Source organism: Geotrypetes seraphini, chromosome 4, assembly GCF_902459505.1.
Source record: "Geotrypetes seraphini chromosome 4, aGeoSer1.1, whole genome shotgun sequence".
Lineage (NCBI taxonomy): Eukaryota > Metazoa > Chordata > Amphibia > Gymnophiona > Dermophiidae > Geotrypetes > Geotrypetes seraphini.
Genome location: NC_047087.1, coordinates 153,278,069 through 153,303,038, shown reverse-complemented (window position 1 = coordinate 153,303,038; position 24,970 = coordinate 153,278,069). Strand labels below are relative to the sequence as shown.

Here is a 24,970-nt window from a genome sequence, read left to right as displayed (position 1 = left end):
GGGAGAGATTAGTGCTGCTAGTAAGATGCAGGCTGAGGAGGGGCTAGGCTGTATAAGAGGTAGTAGTGATGGGCAGAGCAGGCTAAGTAAGTGGTGGTAGAGCTAGACATGTGATGAACATGCGATAACGGTAGAGGAGTAGCACAGGCTATATATGCAGTGTCAGGCTAAGATATGCATATTTCAAGGATTTATATTTAACTAGGGGCAGCGGCGAGAGTAAGCTCCACCCACCCCCACCGCGTTGGCAGTCACTGCCCGAACTCCCCCCTTAAAAGGGGCGGAGCCAATGGCACACGCGGTGCACAGCATCGGCAGTGAATGCAGCGAGGAGCAGGGAGAAAGAGGAGAGAAGTAAGGAGAAAGAAAAAGTAAGGGAAAAGCAAAAAAAATGAGGAGCCAAGAGAGCAGGCAGAGAGGAGCAGGAAGCTAGGGGCAGCGGCGAGAGTAAGCTCCGCCCACCCCCACCGCGTCAGCAGTCACCGTCCAAACTCCCCCTTAAAAGGGGCGGAGCCAACAGCACATGCAGTGCACAGCATTGGCAGCTAACGTAGCGAGGAGCAGGGAGAAAGAGGAGAGAAGTAAGGAGAAAGAAAAAGTAAGGGAAAAGCAAAAAAAATGAGGAGCCAAGAGAGCAGGCAGAGAGGAGCAGGAAGCAAGGGGAAGCGGCGAGAGTAAGCTCCGCCCACCCCCACCGCGTTGGCAGTCACCGCCCGAACTCCCCCCTAAAAAGGGGCAGAGCCAACGGCACGCAGCCATTTGACACACGGCAAAGGCGCTCGCCTTAGCGAGAGCGCCTTTGCAAAGGGCCTCAAGAAGGGAAGAGTCAGTTCACCTAAGGACACCAGGTAAGGACGCCAACAAATAACAGCTAAATAACCAAAGTATATAAAAACAAAAACACAGTAAAAGCAGTAAACGCAGAGGGAACATACATACGAAACAACAGCAGGACGTACGCAAACTGCTGATTTAAAGTTAGGATCACCAACACTAACCAACACAGACCTCCTCAACACTAGTCAAAGGCAGCACATTATGATTGTATACAAGGAAAAACATGCAACTAGGGAATAGGTAAATAGCAAGCAGCAGGCACAGAAGAGAACACACACACAAGCAAAAAGGTACTCCAAACAGGCGGACAGCAATGGAAGCAGAGGGAATCCAGAAGATGAGCTTTCCACGGACTGCCATATGTACGATTACCTCCCCTTGCGGTTGGTGTCAGGAGCTGAAAAGCTTGAAGAAAGAAGTTAGTCGACTGAAGTACAGGATTCAGGAACTGGAGGGACTTTACATTGCAGAAGACCCAACCAGGACAGCTGAAGACCCTATGAGAGAGAGGAACATCGAGGAACAAGTCAGGGAGCTCGAGGAGTTCATTGAAGAGGCCTACAGGAGGGTGGAAGAACACTATCATCACAGGAGCGACGAAGATACACCCACATGGAATGGAGAACAAGAACCATCTGACCCCAAGGAAAAAGAAGCTCATAGAGAAAGCCCACAGGAAGGGAAGGCAAGGTCTTACCGATACCTAGAAGAGGAAGCAGCGAAGCACACCGAGGACACAGACCTGCGACTGGAGCGAAAACTGATAAAAGGAAAGTCTGCGAGCCTAGTGGGAGACTCAAGCCTAAGGCAAGTAGATAGCCACATAGCAGGAGGGAGAGAGGATTGACTAGTGACCTGCTTCCCAGGATCGACAAAATTGAAAGGATCCTAGAAGGAGCAGAGATAGAAGAGACTACAGTGATGATCCACATCGGGACAAATGATGTCAGCAGGAGAGACTACAATAGGAATGCACTGATTGAACAGTTCAAGATTCTCGGAAGGAAGTTGAAGATGAGAACTCAGAAAATAGCATTTTCAGAGATCCTACCAGTACCAGGGCAGATGTGAAGAGGCAGACAGAACTACAAACAATAAGTGCATGGATGAGGAGATGGTGTGAGGAAGAGGGGTTCCACTTCGTGAGGAACTGGACAACGTTTTGGGGCAAGAACAAGCTCTTCAGGAGAGATGGACTACACCTGAGCGCAGCGGGAACTAGACTTCTAGCAAACAATGACAGGAGAGGAATAGAGCAGGTTTTAAACTAGGAAGAAGTGGAAAGCCGACAGTTGACAAGTGTTGATGATTCAGAAGAAGGTATCCCAAGAAGATACTGAGTGGGAAAAATGCTGGGAAGACACAACGGGCAAAAAACATAAGAACATAAGAACATAAGAACATAAGAAGCGCCATCTCCGGATCAGACCTTCGGTCCATCAAGTCCGGCGATCCGCACACGCGGAGGCCCTGCTAGGTATTCACCTGGCTTATTTTATAGCCAACCATATCTTTATATGCCTATCTCAAGGAGATATGCATCTAGTTTGCTTTTGAAACCTAGGACTGTCGATTCCGCAATAATCTCCCCTGGGAGAGTATTCCAGATGTCAACCACTCTCTGTGTGAAGCAGAACTTCCTGACATTAGTCCTGAACTTGCCCCCCCTTAGCTTCATTTCATGTCCTCTTGTCCGTGTCAAATTGGACATTGTAAATAATCTTCTCTGCTCTATTTTGTCAATTCCTTTCAGTATTTTGAAGGTCTCGATCATATCCCCACGCAGTCTCCTTTTCTCAAGGGAGAACAATCCCAGTGTTTTAAGTCGATCCTCATATTCCAGTTTCTCCATACCCTTCACTAGTTTAGTTGCTCGTCTCTGCACCCTCTCCAGCAGTTTTATATCCTTCTTTAGGTAGGGAGACCAATGTTGGACGCAGTATTCCAAGTGGGGTCTGACCATTGCCCTATAAAGCGGCATTATAACTTTCTCCGATCTACTCGAGATTCCTTTCTTTATCATGCCCAACATTCTATTTGCCTTATTTGCCGCTGCCACGCATTGTGCCGACGGCTTCAGGGTCCTATCTATCAGTACACCCAGATCTCTTTCTTGTTCACTTTTCCCCAGAGTTGCACCTGACATTCTGTACTCGTATTCCTTATTTTTACTGCCTAAATGCATTACCTTGCATTTCTCCACGTTGAACTTCATCTGCCATTTCTCCGCCCATTTTTGTAACCGACACAAATCGCTCTGGAGTTCCTCACTGTCCTCCTGCGATCTGATTGCCCGGCAGAGTTTTGTGTCGTCTGCAAACTTGATGATCTCACTGGATGTTCCGTTTTCCAGGTCATTGATATAAATATTAAAAAGGATCGGCCCAAGTACCGAGCCCTGGGGCACACCACTAGTCACTCTCTCCCAGTCGGAGAACTTCCCATTTATGCCCACTCTCTGCTTTCGGTTTTCCAGCCATTTGCCTATCCATCTTTGTATATCTCCCTCTATGCCATGGCTTTGTAGCTTCCTGAGAAGTCTTTCGTGTGGAACTTTGTCAAATGCTTTCTGGAAGTCCAAGTATATTATGTCCACCGGCTTTCCACTATCAATTTGCTCGTTCACGGTCTCAAAGAATTGGAGTAAATTCGTCAGACACGATTTCCCTTTCCTGAATCCATGTTGACTGGGTTTCATCAAGTCGTGTGTGTCCAAGTGCTGAACTATGCTATCCTTGATCAGTGATTCAATCATCTTGCCGGGGACAGACGTAAGACTCACAGGTCTATAGTTGCCCGGTTCTCCTCTCGATCCTTTTTTGAAAATTGGCGTGACGTTCGCTTTCCTCCAGTCGTCTGGTATCTGACCAGTTCTGATTGACAGGTTTGCAAGTTTTTGCAATAACTCTCCAATTTCAATCTTCAATTCCTTCAAGACTCTCGGGTGAATTTCATCCGGTCCAGGTGATTTGTCACTTTTAAGTTTGTCGATCTGATAGTATATCTGGGCTAAGTCCACTTCAACTGTGGTGAGGCTGTCTTCTATTTCTCCTGCAAACACTTTCTCCGCTTCAGGTATTGTTGAGGTGTCCTCCTTCGTAAAAACGGACGCAAAGAAGGAATTTAGTTTGTCTGCGATTTGTTTATCTTCCTTGATGTACCCTTTTCTTCCCTTGTCGTCCAGGGGTCCCACTGCCTCTTTTGCAGGTTTTTTCCCTTTCACGTATCTAAAGAAGGGCTTGAAGTTTTTGGCCTCCCGGGCTATTTTTTCCTCATAGTCCTGTTTTGCTTCCCTCACCGCCTTGTGACATTTCTTCTGTTCATCTTTATGTTTGTTCCAGGCTTCGGTTGTCTTCGTGCATTTCCATTTTTTGAAAGAGTCCTTCTTTACCTTTATGGCTTCCTTCACCTGTATGGTAAGCCATGCCGGTTCTCTTTTGCCTTTAGTTCTCCGATCTTTGGAAATCCTCGGAATGTAGAGATCTTGTGCTTCTGCAATAGTATTTTTCAATAGGCACCATGCCTGATCTACTGTTTCAAGTTTGTCCACCATCTTCTCGAGTCGTTTTGTTACCATGGCTCTCATGCAATCGTATTTACATGAGTTGACTGTCCAAGAAGAGGATGATAAGAAGAACGTAGGACAGGATAAGAAAATGAAGACAAGAAAATACCAGGACTTAAATTGCATGTACACTAATGCAAGGAGCCTAAGGAACAAAATGGGAGAATTAGAAGTCATGACCAAAAAAGAGAACCTAGACATCATTGAGATCTCTGAAACCTGGTGGAATGAAGAAAACAAATGGGACATAGCACTACCGGGGTACAAACGCTATCGCAAAGACCTATCAGGCCAGAAAGGAGGAGGAATCGCTCTATACATAAAAGATAACATAGACTCGACCAGAGTGGACACAGCTGCGACGACCGACAAATTGGAATCACTATGGGTTAAAATACCAGGAAGGAATGGGCCCGAGATAAAGATGGAACTGTACTATCGTCCACCGAAGCAAACGATGAAGACATGAAAGCCGAGATGAGGCGAGAATGCAAAAGCGGTAACACGATTGTTATGGGAGACTTCATCTATCCCGGAGTCTTGGAAACTCAAAATGCACTAGGGAGACCGGTTTCCTGGAGGCTATACAGGACTGCTTCATGGAGCAGCTTGTCAGAGAACCGACGAGAGGGATTGCCACCCTGGACCTAATCCTCAATGGACTAAGAGGACCTGCAAAGGAAGTGGAAGTAGTGGGACCGTTGGAAAACAGCGACCACAATATGATCAAGTTCAAAGTCGAAGTGGGAATATCGAAGGGGAAAAGAACCACAGCGACAACTTTTAACTTCAAGAAAGGAAACTACGAAGTGATGAGAGTAATGGTAAGAAAGAAACTTAGGAACAGCTCAAAGAAATTGCAGACTGTAGAGCAAGCCTGGTCTTTATTTAAGGACAGGCAATCTCTCCCCAGGTGGTCCCTACCTTCCTGGTACCAAGTAGAGATTTTGTTTGAGGACGCTGAGGTAGCTAGAAAAGCAAAATCTAGTTTACCATATTCCCAGGTGTCCCCATGGTTCCTGACCAAAGATCAATAATAATGTTGGAGTTGGAAATGCGTATAGGAGTGGGTGGGAGGGAGACCCCAATGAGCTTGATCTTGGATGAGAGAGGGGAACTGACCACCCCACAAATCGAGGAGGGTACCTATGGTAGTGTCTCGGTTCTCTCACCACCGCAGACCCGCCAAGCCATCCACACCCAGCACAAAATCAGAGCTATGTATGAGAGACAGGAACGGGGAAACAGTGAGCAGCTGACCCTGACACACCCTCCACCATCGCCATGCCTGACCAAGAGGAAAAAGAAACGGAAAGGTCTAGGAAGTAGAGCCCGGCTCGCCCCATCTGGCCTGATGGAGAAGAGAAAAAAAGGATCGAGGCAAGCAACAGTCCTGAAAAAGATGTGGAGGTGAGTAACGTCGGGAGGACACCAGAGACTCATGAATCCAATGAAGAAGTGTGGCCACATTGTAAAGATGCAAGTTAGGCAAACCCAGACTACCCCGGGATTTTGGCTGCGTCAGTTTAAAAAGACTAATACGGACCACCTTGCCATTTTTTAGATCACCATAGAATTGATTTTACTGCTTTTACTATTTTTAAGATTTTATTTACTGGTTGTCTTACTTTTTACTTTAGCTTTCTCTGCCTGTGGTACCTTGCTCCTCTGCTGCCGGACTCCTCCCCCAAGCCAGGTCAGCCCATGCGCCATATATTTGGGCCTTCTAAGGAGCAGAACCTGCTCCTTTGTTTGCTCCTTCGTGCGCTACCTGAGGGCGCATCTATTTTGAAATTCAATCTGCTCTTTTTCACGTTTGCTAGTCCCTTACTCAAATTTATTAATTCTTTTTTTTTAATATATTCTAGTACTAAACTTGTTGTTTTCCTACAACATTCTTTTTACAAATTTTACCATGCCTACAACCCTCTCAAACATTCCTGTCTTCTGGGGACATCGCCCCCCGTCCAATAAAACTATCACAACATGCTCTCCTTCAATCTTTGAAATACCGATTTCATCTCATTCTACCCATAACAAACCTTTAAATACCTCTTTACCCTTTTCAAAAAATCATACCCTAAAAACTACTAGCCTAAAAATAGGACTTATCAACGCTAGGGCAATTAAAAGTAAATACCACCTTTTAAAAGGACTTACATGCACTTTGTATTGTCGAAACCTGGCTTACAGAAGGTGAGGAAGCTTACCTATCTTACTGCTGTCCACCTAATTACGATTTTTGTTGGAACCACCGGCACAATCGAAAAGGCGGTGGCCTAGCAGTCATTTTTCAAACTAATTTAATTACCATCTCGGACACTTCTACAGGTACTGTCGGTATCGAATATCTTCAAGCAAAAATTAATTCCAATCCTACGACTGATCTTTTATTACTCTATGCTCCACCACCTTTAAACCAAAATAACTTGATCTTACTTCAAAATCTAATCTTTGAGTTTTGTTCTGCCTCAGCCCACCCCATTATTCTAGGAGACTTTAACATACACTTCGAAGATAGCTCTAACATTTTTACAATTGAAATATCAAATTTTCTTAACACTCTAAATCTTCAGACATTAATCAAAGTTCCAACTCATATCGCCAATCACACGCTTGATATGGTACTTCACACTATATCTCAAATTTTATCCTGCACGGATCCATCAATTTCCACTGTTCCCTGGTCTGATCACTACTTCATTTCATTTAATCTTCATTTCCAAAAACCAGATGCTTATACCACAAGTTCTGAATCCAAAACAATCTTTTTTTTCGAGATTTCTCCAACTTAGAATTATCAGACATTATACCCTTTTTCAATCCCTCTCCCCCACTCCATATTTTGCATTATTGGACGAAGAATTGATCACATGGAACTCCTCTTTACAATCCCTTATCGATTAAAAAATTCCATTGATCTCAAAAACACTTTCAGTTCGCAAAATTTCAAACCCTTGGTACACAGATGAACTTTCTCTCATAAAAAAACAACTTAGGTCCTTAGAAAGAAAATGGCAACACAATAAATCACACTTACATCTTCAAAATTACAAGGAACAGGCAACATTTTATAAAATGAAAATTAATCAAGCTGAAACTAACTACTACAAAAAAAAAATATCTAAAGCAAAAAATTCGCCTATTTTGTATTCTATTTTAAAATCCATCACTCCTTCAACACACAGAGAACACAATAAACAAAAATGCAACCTCACAGCTCAAGAACTTGCAAATTATTTTTGTTCAAAAATAAGTAACTTTTGTAATACTTTTCAACAAAATTCAACTAATAACCTTGAAACTGATTGCAAAATGGAATCTATTTTAACCTCTAAATGTACTAAATTTAAGATACCCACTATAAAAGATATCCAACTCACTATTCAGAAAATTAACCCAAGAGACACGCGATCAGAAATTATACCTCCGATTTATCTGCAAAAATTCTTTTCCTACTTTGGTCCATTTATTCACTCACTTGTTCAAAAAAGTTTAACTACTGCATATGTCCCGCTTCCATGGAAAACTGCTACCATTACACCTATACTGAAAGACCACAAAACCAGCCCTGAAGAAATCTCTAATTACCGTCCCATAGCTAACATTCCTTTCCTCACGAAAATAACCGAAAGATTGGTCTTTAACCAACTTTCATACTTTATTGAAGCTTCAAAAGCACTTCATCCGAACCAAACAGGTTTCCAGAAATTCCACAACACAGAACTCTCACTGATTGGAATGATAAACAATATCCATTACTTCTTAGATCACCACAAATCAGTAGTTCTTTTTTCACTAGACCTGTCTGCGGCTTTTGACACCATCGATCATGTCTTATTATTAGAATGACTGGAATCTTTCGGTATTAACGATCAAGTTCTGAAATGGTTCGATTCTTTTCTTTCTAATCGCTCCTCAATATTCTACTTTAACAACGAGCAATCTAAACCTTTCTCATCATCCTATGGTATTCCACAAGGTTCCATTCTGTCACCTCTCCTATTCAACACCTTTCTGTCCCCACTTTTAAACCTGTGTCAATCCTGTGTTTACAGCCTTTGCATACGCTGATGACATCCAGTTACTGCATCCTTTAGACCCAGGAAACACAGACGAAATCCAGGCAGTTAATAATAAACTAGACTCAATAAAAAAATGGCTTAACTCTAATAAATTAGCCTTAAACATCAAAAAAACAAAAACAATGCTATTCTCTTGGAAGAAGGACATTACATTGAGCACCACCTTTATCCTAGACAATACTCCCTTAGATATCGTTTCATCGCTAAAAATCTTAGGCATCGCTAAAAATCTTAGGCAAGCTTTCATTTCATGAAAACATAGGGAATACAATTAAATCTTGTTTTTTCAAATTACGCATGATACGTTCTATATCTAAGTTCCTTGAGCCTAAGTCCATTAATATACTGATTCTTTCATTGATCATTTCCAAAATTGACTACTGTAACTCTCTCTTCTTTAATATTCCACAAAAAGAAAAAAGGAGACTACAAATTATCCAAAATACAGCGATCAAACTGATCTATAATGCCAAAAAATTAGACCATGTCACACCTCTGATGATAGATTCTCATTGGCTCCCCATAAGCCATCGAATCACATTCAAAATATTACTTTTAGTTTTCAAATCTCTAACTTATAATGAACCACAGTTCATAACCAGAATGCTCACTCCATATAACACTCTCCGGTCAACCTCTAATAACCTGTTAACAGTTCCATCCTTGAAAATAATAGGAACCAGAAGACAGGACATGTTCTCGGTTACAGCCCCTCTTCTGTGGAATTCTATACCTCAATACATAAGAGACGAAAAGGACCTTGCATCCTTCAAAAAAATTTTAAAAACCTACCTTTTTAAAGATGCATTTCATCTATGACCCACCGATTTAGAATTTTTAATTTTTTGGCTCAATATTTCAAATTTTACCCCTCCTTGTGTTAACTTCCCTTCTGTGTTTTTCATATTCTGCAAAGAAATTGTAACTTTCTCCTCCTACCCATCACGACTCATGTGTGTCTTACTTAGTAAGTTTTAATTTATGTTATTGTACTCACTGCCCACTTTTTAATTTGAATTGTACATCGCTTAGGAATTTAAATAAACGATTTATCAAGCATTAATAAAAACTTGAAACTTGATTCCAGAAAAAGGAGCGAATAACGGAAGAAAAAGCCGTTCATTAGTAGGGGAGATCCAAACCGGGATGGTCTGGAGAGGATACAGCAGTTTCGGAAAGAGAACCATTTTCACTAGTGCAGCACGGCCCATCAAGGACAGAGGAAGTGATCTCCATTTATGGCAAAAAGTTTTTATTTTGCCAATGGTGGCAGTAATGTTGGCCTCGTATAGTTTTTTAGGATCATGATAGAGCATGATTCCCAAATATTTCAGTTTGCCTTTTGCTATCCCAATGCCCAGCTGCTCCCACCAGGGGTCCGAGCCCATAAGGGGGGTGCCAAGTAATAAGACTCCCGTTTTATTGAAATTGAGTTTTAAACCAGAAAAGCGCCCATACGAGGTGAGAATGGTTATAAGAATAGGCATCGTTCGATTAGCATGATTGGCATAAAGTAACATGTCATCCGCAAACATGCTGATATGAAACTCCCTGGTGCCAAAATGCAGGCCCTCCAAAGCAGCGTCCTGACGGATGCGAATAGCTAAAGGTTCAAGGGACAAAAGAAATAGAAGAGGGGACAAGGGGCAACCCTGCCGCGTACCACAGCCCAAAGGAAAAGAGGCCGACACCCCTCCATTTACCAACAGCTGGGACCTGGGATTATGATAAAGAACAGCTAACCAGTGAATAAAGTCCCCACAGATACCAGAGCGCTCCAGAACCCAGAAGAGATGGGTCCAGGATACCATGTCGAAGCTTTTTCAACATCCAAACTCGTGATGAGAGCTCGGTCAGAGGTGCAATGGGGAGATTGCAAAACGGCTAGGATCTTGAGAAGATTCATTGAGGCGTGCCTACCTGGTACAAAACCCACCTGATCATCATGAATGAGGGAGGGGAGAAAGGTATTAAGACGCGCCACCAATACACTGGCCAGAATCTTAATATCTTGATTAAGGAGGGAGATCAGTCGATACGATCCCAGAGCATCCAAGGGGCAACCAGGTTTAGGCAAAATAATAACATGAGCCTGATTATGGTAGTCCCGAGGGGCGTCTCATGGTGAAGTCCCATAAAATAGGCCTGAAGGAAAGGGAGGGCCTTCGAGTGTAGAAGCTTATAAAACTCGGGACCAAAACCGTCGGGGACGGGTGTCTTGGCCAATTTAAGCCTGCGCATGGTCCGCTGTAGCTCTTTTCCCGTAATAGGAGAATTCAAAAACAACTTCTGATCATCGGAAAGCTGGGGCAAAGAGAGGTCGGCAAAGAACGAATCCCGCGCCGAAGCGTCGTCTGGGGGGGCAGCGTACAGGTCCGAGTAAAAATTCACAAACTATTGCATAATGGCCTGGTGAGTAGTATGAACTCCGCCTTGTCGGTCCTTAATAGACATGATAACGTGTTTGGCTTTCGGGGGGGGCGCTTAGCCGGTTTGCAGTCCATTCCAGGGTCTGCCACTATGTTAATATCCCTGCCCAAAATAAGAGGAGCTGGACTGAGGGGAGTGAGGAGGCCCATCAATGAGGAGAAAAAGCTATGAGAGTACACGTTGGGCGCATAAATATTGCAAAGGACAATGGATTGCCCCCACAGCTCCCCCATCATGATAGCATATCACCCATTGGGGTCCGCTATTTGAGAATGCAGATGGAAAGGAATATTTTTGTGGATGATGATGGCTACCTCGCATTTCCGGGCATTGAAAGAAGCAGAACCCACCTGTCCCACCCATTCCCTGCGAAGTTTAGCATGCTCTACAGGGGTCAAGTGAGTCTCCTGAAGGAAAGCTATGCCAGTATGTTCTTTCTTAAGATAAGCTAGTAGTTTAGTACGTTTTATGGGGAATGGATCCCATCTACATTAAGTGACCTGATATTCAATTGTGCCATAACCTAGAAAGATGAAACAACTGCAACAGAAAATCAGAGAACACTGGTAAGAGGATGGGACGTCCCAGCAAAATCCCCCCCTCGACTCACAAGCACCCAAAGGAAACAGTAAAGAAAAACGCTGCACACATCGCACCATCCAGAGCCATACATCCACATACATCCTCCATCCACTCCCCACCCCCCCTTGCACAACAAATTCCCACCATGCGACACTCCAATCGTCGCATAAAAAACAAAGCACTCATAATGTAGAATAATGGGCAGCTCCTGGCCATGCCCAAACAGAGACATAGGAAAGACAATTAGACCCCCCCAACCTCGTCAGAGAAACAGAACAACCAAATGAACAAAGTCCAACCAGAACATAGTGCAAAGACCATTGGATGAGCACAAAGTGAACCCTCCCCCCGCCCCCCACAGGGCCAGATGACAGGAGTCCTGCAGGTAAAAAGCAGTAGTGGAACTGTCCCAATGAGACAGGGCAGGGGAAGACCCATCAGAACAAGGGCCCAACAAGATCACCCTGGGATGCCCATAGTTAGACAAAACCACAGCTTGTATGGGCTCGAGCCCTGCGAGCAGGTGTCAGCAAGGTCCCCTAGATGTAGGTCGAGGTCCTCTCTGCGTTAAACTTGCGGACTCAAGAAGCAGGTGCACAGGGGGCTCCCCAGGTATCGCAGCAGGCAGTTTCTTAATGAAGAGATCCATTTCCTCAAGCGTGTTCAAAAAGATAGTTTTATTATTGAAAACAACATGGGCCCTTGCTGGATACAGTAGAGAGAAGCGGATATTTCTGGTGAACAGGGCGTTGCAGTTGCCATGGCTCTGCGGCGCGCTGAAACTTGAGGTGAAAAGTCCTGAAAAATAAGGATCTTAGTGCCCTCATAAGCCAAGGCGGTACTGGGCGAGAATTTTTTCCTTAGCCACATAGTTGAGAAAACGGGCTATCACTGGACGAGGCCCCAGATCGTCCTCTCGCTGTTGCCCCACGTGATAGGCCCGGTCGATTGAATAGGGTGTCAGGAGGTCTTGCAGATCCAAGGCCTTGGGCAGCCAGAAGATCAACGTTGTGAATTGAGGCAGGGATGCCAATGAATCAGAGATTATTGCGACGCCCCCTGTTCTCCTGATCTTCAAAGCGCTCCGAGAAGGTACAATTCGGCGATTCCAAAGTGCGGAGCCGTTCTTCATAATGAGCCGCGCTCTGCTCCTCTTGTGCTATAGATCTTCAGCGCGTTGCAGTCTGTTGGCATGAGAGTCCAAACTCTCCTTAATATCCTCCATGAAAGTGTGTGTTTTAGCGAGTTTGTCCTCCATGACGAGGGTAAGAGAGCAAGTAAGCTCCTGCACCGCGACAGCCTCTAAAAGTAAACATCGGCGCCTCATGGGAGTCCACCATCTTGGGCTCTGGGGCTTTCTGCTTGTCTTTCACCCCGCGCTGCGGTTTAGCCAACATACCTTGGAGGACGCTCAAAGGAGGAGAGTCGCTGCTCTCCTCCTTTGAGAAAGAGCAGGAAGAAGCCAAAAGTACGGCCACAGACGCAAATATAAAAGGTCGGCGCAAGGTTTTATTGCGGCACAGCCCAGAGCTGTGGAGGCACACATCCGTTCACTCTTCTGGCATTCAAGTGACCCCCCACTTTTTTTTTTTTAAATTTCTAATTTTACATTAAATTTCACAAGAGTAAATCTTGCACCATTAAACACAGGGAGGAAAATCAATTCAAGGCATCAGAAATCAAACTTACATCAATCAAACATAATAATCCCTTTCTTAGACCACAATTTAGAGCGAGTGATCACTTTATATGAGAGATGAAAAAAGGTATTTAATTAAATTAAGTTAAGAAAGGCTTAATGTATCAAACAACTGCTTTACTTCAATACCCTTCTAAAGTCATTCCTTGATGATCTTTTTAACATCTATAAATTCGTTCAGGTGACTCCTAGATACCTAACCAGGCATTTGCAGGGGTACACCAAAAGGAATGTAGCACCTAATTTAATTGTTTCTTTCCTCCTTTCTTGAGTAGTCTTAGCAACATTGGGATATATCCATATTTTCTGTTCCCCAAATAATTTTTGAGAGTTTTTAAAATATAGTTTCAAGATCATATTAACATCCTGCTCAAATACAAATGAAACCAAGAGCGTTGCTCTACCAGTATCAGCTGTTATTGTTTGTTCAAAAAGAGCTGTCACATTAGCAAAATCTATCTCATTGTTCTTTTTTCCTTTTTCTTTTTCTTCTTCTCTTCTGGGAATTTTTTCAAAATGCAGATAAATCTTATTTATTGGGGGAATACCATTTGAAGAAATTCTTAAATTTTCAATGAAATACCGTTTTAATAAATCCAGAGGTAACACTCCCGGAATTAATGGAAAATTTAGGAAACAAAGATTCAACCGTCTATTAAAATTCTCAAATTGTTCCAGTTTCCTATATATTGAAGAATTGTCTTTAATTAATGCTATCTTAAACTGTTGCAAATTGATTATTTCTTCCTGCATTTGCTTAGTTTGGCCTGAAAAATCCATTTTCATTAGTTCCACAGTTTTAGTTAGGGAGTCAAGTTTATCTGTTATTTTAGTTACCTCTTTAGTCATTTTATTCTCCATAAGCTGAAGAACAAGCCAGATGTTAGACAAGGAGGCCTCCGTGGGAGAGGACAAAAGTCCCTCTCTTGCTTGTGTTCATCAGCTGTTCTGCCATGGACATCGTGCCCTTGGGATCGCGTGTCTCCTGCCTTAGCGCCCTGGCAGTCGCTGGACATGGAGGAATAAGGGAAACCGGAGGAGAAAATGATGTTTCCATGCCCGAAAGGGCGAAAGACTCCCTCTCATCTCCGCCCTCCACCGGACTCTCCACTCCAGACTGCGCAGTTGCTGGGAGGGCTGCAAAGAAGCGATCCATTGTCTGCTGGACCGGGGTAGACACCAGGGTCGGCGAGGAAATAGCCCTGATTACCCCCTTCCTCTTCGTATGGGGCATGGAGCAAAAACCAGATACAAAGTACGTAGTGAGGAAAGCAGAGGCAGTTAGATCTTTACTGCTTTGCCCTCGGCTCCTCACACATAAGAACATAAGCAATGCCTCTGCTGGGTCAGACCTGAGGTCCATCGTGTCCAGCAGTCTGCTCACACGGCGGCCCAACAGGTCCAGGACCTATGCAGTAATCCTCTATCTATATCCCTCTATCCACCGCCACCATCTTGCCACATCACCCCTCACCTGAAGTATACTTTTTTAATATAAAGTTTTACACAGGACAAATTTTTTAATTCATTATTAGTTCATTTGTCTAATTAGAGTTATAGAAAGAATTCTAGGCCATACAAATGTACGTTATGACATTTATAAACATGTAAACATTTCTACATTAAAATAAATAAATTTGAAATTATAAATGTGTCTGGTTTTAGGAATTCTTAGTAAATAAGAACATAAGAATTGCCATACTCGGACAGACCGAAAGTCCATCAAGCCAGACCAAAGGTCTATCTAGCTAGTTTCCAACAATGGCCAACCCAGGTCCCAAATACCTAGCTAGATCCCAAGTAGTAAAACAGATTTTATGCTGCTTATCCTAGGAATAAGCAGTGGATTTTCCCAAGCCATCTTAATAAGGGCCTATAGACTTTTCTTGGAAATTATACAAACCGTTTTTAAACCCCGCTGAGCTAACTGATTTCACCACATTCTCTGGCAACAAATTCCAGAGTTTAATTACATGTTGTGTGAAGAAATATTTTCTTCGTTTTGTTTTAAATTGCATGTCTGCTAGTCCTAGTATTTTTGGAAAGAGTGAACAAGTGATTCACTCCACTCTTTATAGACATCTATCATATCACCCTGAACCATCTCTTCTCCAAGCTGAAGAGCCCTAGCTACTTTAGCCTTTCCATTATTTTTGTTGCTCTACTCTGTACCTTTTCTAATTCCACTATATATCTTTTTTGACATAAGGTGACCAGAACTGCACACAGTATTTGAGGTGCGGCAGTATCATAGAGCGATTTAAAGGCATTATAACATTTTCATCTTTGTTTTCCATTTCTTTCCTAATAATTCCTAATACAGTGGTACCTCAGTTTACGAGAGCACCGGTTTGCGAATGTTTTGTAACATGAGCAAAACATTCGCAAAATTGGCGCCTCGGAAACCGAGCGTGCCTTGATTTGCGAGTGGCACTCCCCGCCCCCCGCGATCCGGCACCCTCCCTCCCGCGATCCGGCATCCCCCCTCCGCCGCTTCTTACTGTCATCTGGGCCTGGGCACCGGCATGTCCTGTGCATTGGTGCCGGTGCCCGAAGATCGGCCTCCTCTTCTTGCTGGGCCTTGAGCATCTGCGCATGCTCAAGGCCTGCGAGTTCATGCTCTCTCCGAGATTCTCGGAGATCTCGGAGAGAACGTGAACTCGCAGGCCTTGAGCATGTGCAGATGCTCGAGGCCGACCTTCGGGCACCGGTACCAACGCACAGGACATGCCGGTGCCCAGGCCCAGATGACAGTAAGAAGCGGCGGGGAGTGCCCAATCGCGGCGGGGGGGGGTGCCCAATCGCGGCAGGTGGTGCCGAATCACGGGGGAGGGTGCCGGATCGCAGGGAGGGCCTTCAGGGGAGCAATGCCGGTTCTTGTGGGGTGTGGGCTAGAGCAGCGCCACTGGCCTCGGGGGGTGGGAACGTATCAAAGCGAGTTTCCATTATTTCCTTTGGGGAAACTCGCTTTGATAAACGAGCATTTTGGATTACGAGCATGCTCCTGGAATGGATTATGCTCATAATCCAAGGTACCACTGTATTCTATTTGCTTTCTTAGCAGCCACCGCACATTGAGCTGAGGGCTTCAACATATCTTCAACAATGACACCTAGATCCTTTTCATGGGCAGTGACTCATAACAACAGAACCCAGCATCACATAGCTATAGTTTGGGTTCCTCTTTCCCACAGATTGTCCGGCAAAGTTACACGAGAAAATGGAGTAGATTCTGCGCCGTTCACGGAGGAGGGTGTTTATGAGCAACTTGAAAAACTGAAGGTGGACAAAGCGATGGGACCAGACGGGATCCATCCCAGGATACTAAGGGAACTCAGAGAGGTTCTGGCGAGTCCTATTAAAGACTTGTTCAACAAATCTCTGGAGACGGGAGTGATTCCTGGGGATTGGAGGAGAGCGGATGTGGTCCCTATTCATAAAAGTGGTCACAGGGATGAAGCAGGAAACTACAGGCCGGTGAGCCTCACTTCAGTTGTTGGAAAAATAATGGAAGTGTTGCTGAAAGAAAGGATAGTGTATTTCCTTGAATCTAATGGGTTACAGGATCCGAGGCAACATGGCTTTACAAAAGGTAAATCGTGCCAAACGAACCTGATTGAATTTTTTGATTGGGTGACCAGAGAGCTGGATCGAGGACATATGCTAGATGTAATTTATTTGGATTTCAGCAAAGCCTTTGATACAGTTCCTCATAGGAGGCTGTTGAACAAACTTGAAGGGCTAAAGTTAGGACCCAAAGTGGTGAACTGGGTCAGAAACTGGCTGTCGGACAGACGCCAGAGGGTGGTGGTTAATGGAAGTCGCTCGAAGGAAGGAAAGGTGACTAGTGGAGTCCCTCAGGGTTCGGTGCTGGGGCCAATCCTGTTCAATATGTATGTAAGTGACATTGCTGAAGGGTTAGAAGGAAAAGTGTGCCTTTTTGCAGATGATACCAAGATTTGTAACAGAGTAGACACCGAAGAGGGAGTGGAAAATATGAAAAAGGATCTGCAAAAGTTAGAGGAATGGTCTAATGCCTGGCAACTAAAATTCAATGCAAAGAAATGCAGAGTAATGCATTTGGGGATTAATAATAGGAAGGAACCGTATATGCTGGGAGGAGAGAAGCTGATATGCACGGACGGGGAGAGGGACCTCGGGGTGATAGTGTCCGAAGATCTAAAGGCGAAAAAACAGTGTGACAAGGCAGTGGCTGCTGCCAGAAGGATTCTGGGCTGTATAAAGAGAGGCGTAGTCAGTAGAAGAAAGAAGGTGTTGATGCCCCTGTACAGGTCATTGGTGAGGCCCCACTTGGAGTATTGTGTTCAGTTTTGGAGACCGTATCTGGCGAAAGACGTAAGAAGACTTGAGGCGGTCCAGAGGAGGGCGACGAAAATGATAGGAGGCTTGCACCAGAAGACATATGAGGAGAGACTGGAAGCCCTGAATATGTATACCCTAGAGGAAAGGAGAGACAGGGGAGATATGATTCAGACGTTCAAATACTTAAAGGGTATTAACGTAGAACAAAATCTTTTCCAGAGAAAGGAAAATGGTAAAACCAGAGGACATAATTTGAGGTTGAGGGGTGGTAGATTCAGGGGCAATGTTAGGAAATTCTACTTTACGGAGAGGGTGGTGGATGCCTGGAATGCGCTCCCGGGAGAGGTGGTGGAGAGTAAAACTGTGACTGAGTTCAAAGAAGCGTGGGATGAACACAGAAGATTTAGAATCAGAAAATAATATTAAAGATTGAACTAGGCCAGTTACTGCGCAGACTTGTACGGTCTGTGTCTGTGTATGGCCATTTGGAGGAGGATGGGCAGGGGAGGGCTTCAATGGCTGGGAGGGTGTAGATGGGCTGGAGTAAGTCTTAACAGAGATTTCGGCAGTTGGAACCCAAGCACAGTACCGGGTAAAGCTTTGGATTCTCGCCCAGAAATAGCTAAGAAGAAAAAAAAAAAAAAATTTTTTAAATTGAATCAGGTTGGGCAGACTGGATGGACCATTCGGGTCTTTATCTGCCGTCATCTACTATGTTACTATGTTACTATGTTACATGCATCACTTTGCACTTGCTCACATTATACAATTTTGATGCCCAGTCTTCCAGTCTTACAAGGTCCTCTTGCAATTTTTCACAATCCTCTTGTGATGTATCAACTTTGAACAATTTTATGTCATCAACAAATTTAATAATCTCACTAGTTATTCCCATCTCTAGATCTTTGATAAATATGTTTTTTGTTTTATTTTTTTACTTTATCTTTATTCAAACTTTAAGTTTAACAAACAAGTAACAACTTGCAATAGGATTAGAAAATTAACACCCTAAGTCAAAAAGAGTATTCCAGGTGGAAAAATAAATTTTTACAGGAAAAACAAACAAACTATTTAGGCCACAAATATGATCCAAGAACAAGGAAATCTATACAAAAAAGAAAATTAGGAAAATTATAAAGTCTCAATTGGATAGATTAGAAAGCATGATCTTCCTCCCAGACAGCCGGTTCGTTAAACTGCGGATGTAGCCATTGAACCAATAATCACCCCTCCCCCTTCTCTAGCTACTATAAATTGAAGCAATTGCTTTGGTTCAAAAAACAGAAAAGGGACATGGCATTTAACAGGAAACTTCAAAATAAATGATGTGCCTAAGGCAATTACCCTTGGGCGACAAAACAGGAAATCTTTTCTTTTCTTCTGAGTCACCTTAGATATATCTGGAAAGATTCTTACTGTTGAACCCAGGAAAGTGTCCTTCATGTGCCGAAAATAAGTATGCAAGACTTACCCTCTCTTTTACTAAGGTGCGTTAACCGATTAGTGCGCGCAAACTGATTTAGCGTGCGCTAAACGTTAACGCGTCCATTATATTCTATGGACATGAATGGATGCATTAGCGTTTTAGAACGCGCTAAATTGATTAACGTGCGCTAATCGGTTAGCGCACCTTAGTAAAAGGATCTATAAGTCCCTATCAAACTCCAAGGCGAATATCACTTTAAGGGTAGTTCTCTGTTATTACATCCAAGGAGCTTTCTAGAAAATTTGTCGGTTCTAATTTATTCTCTTGTATCTCTACTTCTCCTGTTGGCGTGGAAGCTGTTTGTTTCTTCATACCCATGGAAATACGCTGGACTCTCATAAGAACATAAGAATTGTCGCTGCTGGGTCAGACCGGTGGTCCATTCTGCCCAGCAGTCCGCTCACAGTCCCTCAGGTCAAAGACCTGTGCTCTAAATGAGTCCAGCCTCACCTGAGTACTTTCCAGTTTAGCAGGAACTTGTCCAACTTTGTCTTGAATCCCTGGAGGGTGTTTTCCCCTATAACAGACTCCGGAAGAGCGTTCCAGTTGTCTACCATTCTCTGGGGAAAGAACTTCCTTACGTTTATATGGAATCTATCCCCTTTCAGCTTTAGAGTGCCCTCTCGTTCTTCCTACCTTGGAGAGGGTAAACAATCTGGTTTTATCTACTAAGTCCATTCCCTTCAGGATCTTTAACGTTTCAATCTCCTCTTTTCAAGGGAGAAGAGGCCCAGTTTTTCCAATCTCTCACTGTAAGGCAACTTCTCTAGCCCCTTAACCAATTTAGTCGCTCTTCTCTGGACCCTTTTGAGTAGTACTCTTGTTATTGGTGGTAAACCTTCTTCTGGTATTAACAAAGTCTCCTTCAGGTATTTCCTCACCATTTCCAAAGGAGAAATTACCAGAGATTTGGGAAAGTTTAACAAGCTCAGATTATTTTTTTCTTTGTTTGTTTTCCATATATTCTAGTTTTTTCTGGATAAAGATCCTTTCTTTAATTATCTCACTTTCCAATGATTTTATTTGGGAGACTTGTTCCTCATGCTTTTTAATACTTTCAGATTGTTCCCTCAGAGTTACTCCTTGTGCATTAACCTGGGAGCTGATGACGACACAATCAGAACATGCTAGGCTTTTCTTTCTTTTTTTAATTCTTTATTAATTTTTATTACTAACAAAAAGTTCAACACAATATTCACATCAGTAATAATAAATAAGCACTTAAATACAATTAGTATTAGTACAACAATATATGCCCTCCCCCCACATTTATCTTAAAGAACAACCTAAATATATGCCCCCCACCCCCCACGTGTCTGAATTACATCAGTAAAAGAAGGCTAAACAAACTATAACAATTGTACAAAAGATGTTAATGGACCCCAAACTAAGTTAAATATCTTAGAATGCCTTAAAATATCGGCATTCATCTTTTCAAACAGCTTTTCTAAGATTGGAGTCCATAGTGGCTATGGCCTTCTACGGGTCGTCCATACTGACTTTGTCAGGCTTAACAATCTCCCCAAACTGTTCAAATGAAGCAGATAAGATCTCACCCATTTCTGCATCAGGCAACTCTTATCCTACTTTGGTGAGAGCTTGTTTCTCCTTCTCCTCTGCTCCCTCCTTTCCTCCGGGACTTAACAGCTGTACCGTCTCCTGGGTTAACTAGTCTGCCTCCTCTGATGCAGAATTTATACTTCCAGGCTGGGAAGGAGCCTGTTCCTGGATCGGGCTCAAAGACACCTGATTACTACAAAGGTATGCCGATTCGCTCGGCATTCCTTCCGAAGTCTGGCTTGCTCTGTTGACTGGTGCATTGATTTGACTTCCAGTGTCGTCTGAATCATTGGCCTGGAGCTCGCGGCCACCGGAAATCCTGGTTACAACGCTCCCTTCCTCTTGCCCATCGCAGAGAATTTGCAGGCAGCTTGGCAAAACAACACGCTGCCAAGGAAGAAAAAGCTGGCGGTTTTTAAAAACAAACCGCAAGAAACTACAGCTAGGGTAATGATCAGATGGTGCTAACGTGGAGCTTAGAGCTACACCTCCGTCCATATCGCCATCTGGGATTGGAAGTGATCTTTGATAAATATGTTAAAAAGCAGCAGTGTAGTCATGTGAATTAACATCCCAAGCTAAAACAATAGACGATATGACAGGATTATAAGGAACAAAGTTCTAGACTCTTAGGGCGTCTGATGACTAACCAAGACAAAAAAGAGCACGCATGTGGATATGTAGCTGGGTCCATGGTCACATAATAAAGGATCTCCTACTATGTACTGTTTGGGCCAGATTCTACAAATGGCACCAGAATCGGCGGCTACAATCACACAACAGCACCGTTTGTAGAATTGTAGCTACCTCAAAAACAAAGGTACCGAAAATTTAGGCCAGGGTCTTTGAAGCCTATATTTCTGGCACCTATGTTTAACATGAATCACGTCTACGGTGGTGTTTAAGGACACCTAAGTTTGTTTCTGGTGTTAGATCTAGGTGCTGTTTTTGTTGGCGCCTCTAGGCACCTACATTTTTGGTTTTAAACAATTTTATGGTGGCTTTTAAATGGCTTTGCTGCTTAAGTTATGTGCTGGTAGGGCGCCATTTATAAAAATATAGGCCTTAAAGCCTCTGTAAATGGCTAACCCACCAAAGAATTCTTTAGAGACTTGTATGCATATAAAAATATACCGTGACAGAAAAAAATCAACCAATGTGCTGGTTTTGTGGAGGTTACATCAGACCCCAGATGTTTCAACCAACAAGGTAGAAATGGATATCAATTTTTTTCTGTCTCTGAAGGAAGTCTGCTTGTACAGATAAGCTGTCTCTTATCAGAAGAATGCACTAGATAATATTAAAAAGTAAGTAATGTTTATATTTTCCAATAGGTATGCTGTTTTAAAAAAATGTCTATACTCATTCATTTTATTTCATGTTTAGACCAAGAAACTGTTGGAGAACCTGTATTTTCTACATCAATAAATTCTAATAAGTAATTGGTTCCTTACCGGAAGCCAAAAGATAAATGAAATAGTGAGTTTCTGGTTTTATGAGGATTAAAAAAAAAATAAAAAAAATTACCCATCCTAGCTTTTAAGACTGCTGTAAAAAGAAATGTGTATTGATGCCTTTACATTTTTTTTAAAACTGTAAACCATGACAATGTTAGAAACTCGCAGGCAGGTCCTGTGAACCTGACAGAAAAGTCTAGTAGGAAAAGGACACATAACGAAAGCTTTTCAGACAGTGAACCAGAGCTCATTGGTACAGAAGATGAAGAGTGTGGTGAAAGCCATGCAGTTGATATTCTGATAGGACAAATAATGGTGCATTAGCCACTTCAGAAGATTCAGAACCAGTTAGCTATGTTCAGTTTATGAAAAGGTGGGATCATAAATTGGACGTTTAATGGTATACTTTATTCAGAAGAATTTTGTTTCATTAATTTAAACAGAATACCTTAGGCTCAAAATACCATTCAGCAAGGCATACAATATATCTTGGATTAAATTATCACCTGGTGATTACGTACAGGTACATCTACATTCATTGCTTTTTTTTACAATTCCATGTATTCTGGTAAATGAAATCCTGAAGCAATGGATGCTGATAATTTCTTAAGACCAGATTGCTAAGCTCCTTCGGAGTCACAGAGAAATATAGGTTTGTTGTATCGATGCTTTTGTACTTGTAATAAGAAACAAGGGTGGTGGGGCCCAAAGGGTCTTAAAGTCTATACTATTTAGCCAAATTTTGCATAAAAAAGGATGTATTTAATAGACTTGAATAACACAGGTAATAACCTGTGTTTTGACTGTAGTCTTATTGTACTCATGTCTCTAGTAAAACTCACAGATGCCGAGCTGTTAAAAAGGTGTTAAAAACTACATAACAATTTGGGGTGGTCATTACATTAAAAAAATCATACTTGACAATGTAGTAACAATTGAACATCATTTAAAGATATGTAAATATGGGGGGCGCTAGAGAGCCCGAACAAGATGGAGGCTTAGGGCGAGAGCTCTCATCCACGGCTCCGATATTTTTACTCTCCTCGTTCACCACAGCACTTACTTGCGCTAAATCTTACGGAAAACATGCCTGCCCCCAAGCAGGGAAAGATTGAGGCTGCCTTTGCAGGCACTTCTGGAGCTAAAAGGCAGAAACAGGACCCGCCGTCCCCTGTTAAGGGCGATGCGATTCGGCCACGTGTTGACCCGGAACTCACGGTGTCTGACCAGCTCCAACTCATTTCCAACATGCTATCTGAAAGCAAAGATGACATTAAAGATATTAAGCACGAGATGATATCTCTTACTGAAAAAATGTCTGCGATGGATTCCAAGCTGGAAGCCTTGGAGCGCAAGTGCCAAACTATTGACGAACTTACCACGAATCAATCGATGGACCGGAAGGCCCTGCGCGCCCTGGAGGACCAGCTGAATGATCTTGGTAACCATAGCCGGCGGAATAATTTGCGAATTACTGGCTTACATGAGGGGATTGAGGGTCCTAACGCCTGTAAATTTTTTGAAGAGTGGTTCCCCAAAGTACTCTCCCTACAATTCGACCGACCGCTTGAGGTGGAGCGAGCCCACCGGGTTCCAGCCAAGTCTCCTTCAGGCTCCCAACGGGCATGTCCTGTAGTAATGAAGCTGTTGCGCTTCCCGCACGTGGCCCAAATCCTGGATAAAATGCGATCGCTTAGGAAACTCGAATGGCAGGGGCAAACCGTTTATATATCTGCTGACTACACTAAAGTCACTGCGGAGAAGCGGCACCAATTTCTGGCCATGCGCCCTTGTTTGCGTGCACTCGAGGCGCGCTTTGGTTTACTTTCACCAGCACGCTTTAAAATCACCTATAACAACTGCACCAAAACCTACACTGATCCTGCAGACGTGGATCGGTTCCTGAGAGAACAGGAGGACCTGCAACGTATGGACACTTGATCGTGTATCAGGCTTTCTACTTAGACTTTTTTCACTTATATTTACTGTTTTACTGTTTTGCTGTTTTATTGGAAGCGCTTAATAGCTTAGCTTTTTTTAGAGCTATGAGTGGAGTATTTCATCATTATATTACTGATTTGTATCATCATATTTGCAGCGGGGCCGATGGGGGAGGGGCCTGGCCTTGAGCCTCCATAGGCCTTCGGGGTGCCTTTTTGGCAGGATGATTACAAGGCCTTTGTCTTGTGGGCGGGAGGGGGGAGTTGGGATGCTTGTGGGGTGGGCGGGGGGGTGTATGCAAGCGTGTGTGAATGGGGTTTGTTTCTGGTTTTTTTCCGTTCAGAGCAGAGTAGTTACTGATTGGTTATGTGCTATTAGGGCAGTGTGGGATGTGGACAAGCGACGCTCAGTTTTTCTGTATACCATTCTTTCTTTTACATTCTACTGATGGCTCTTTGTAATGTATTATATTTGAATATTAGAGGTTTAAACCACCCCATCAAAAGAAAACGAACACTACTGTACTGTAAACATCATTCTGCACATATAGTCTTTTTGCAAGAAACCAAGCTAAACTCGATTGAATCTGCTAAATTGAAGCGGGATTGGGTCTCTCAATGTTTTTTCTCCCCTGCAGTTTCCTCTAAGGGTGGGGTGGCCATCTTGCTCTCTAAACATCTTAATTACACTATAGTGCATACTTCTCATGACTCTCAGGGAAGATGGGTTACAGTCAACCTAGACATTAATTCCCGTCGATACACTTTCTTTACGCTATATGGCCCGAATGCTCCTAACACTAACTTTTTCAGAGACTTAGCTAAAGAACTAACATCTATATCCACTGACTATTTTGTAGTAGGTGGTGACTGGAATCTGGTCTTAGATGCCCATCTCGACCGGAGATCTCAATCTTCTTATCGCTCCCCTCCTACGCTTCCGGTATTGAAGCACATTATCCAGTCCTATGGACTGGCTGATGTCTGGCATCTCTTTCACCCTAGG

The 24,970-nt window shown here is 43.2% G+C and overlaps 1 protein-coding gene across 12 annotated transcripts in view; it reads right to left on the bottom strand.

Annotated features, from left to right (window-relative positions):
* Nucleotides 1-24,970, bottom strand: part of C4H16orf70 (chromosome 4 C16orf70 homolog) — a 1,667,531-nt gene that overhangs the window by 387,259 nt on the left and 1,255,302 nt on the right. Inside the window, exon 15 of one of the 12 annotated variants that reach the window (XM_033942210.1) lies at nucleotides 23,073-23,279. The exons of 10 other annotated variants lie outside the window; for them this stretch is intronic. In XM_033942210.1, the coding sequence (XP_033798101.1) occupies nucleotides 23,262-23,279 (18 nt within the window). In that variant the 3' untranslated portion in view covers nucleotides 23,073-23,261. Of the gene's footprint in view, nucleotides 1-23,072; nucleotides 23,280-24,970 lie in introns of those variants that run through there. One more of the 12 variants, XM_033942209.1, reaches the window with a different exon arrangement.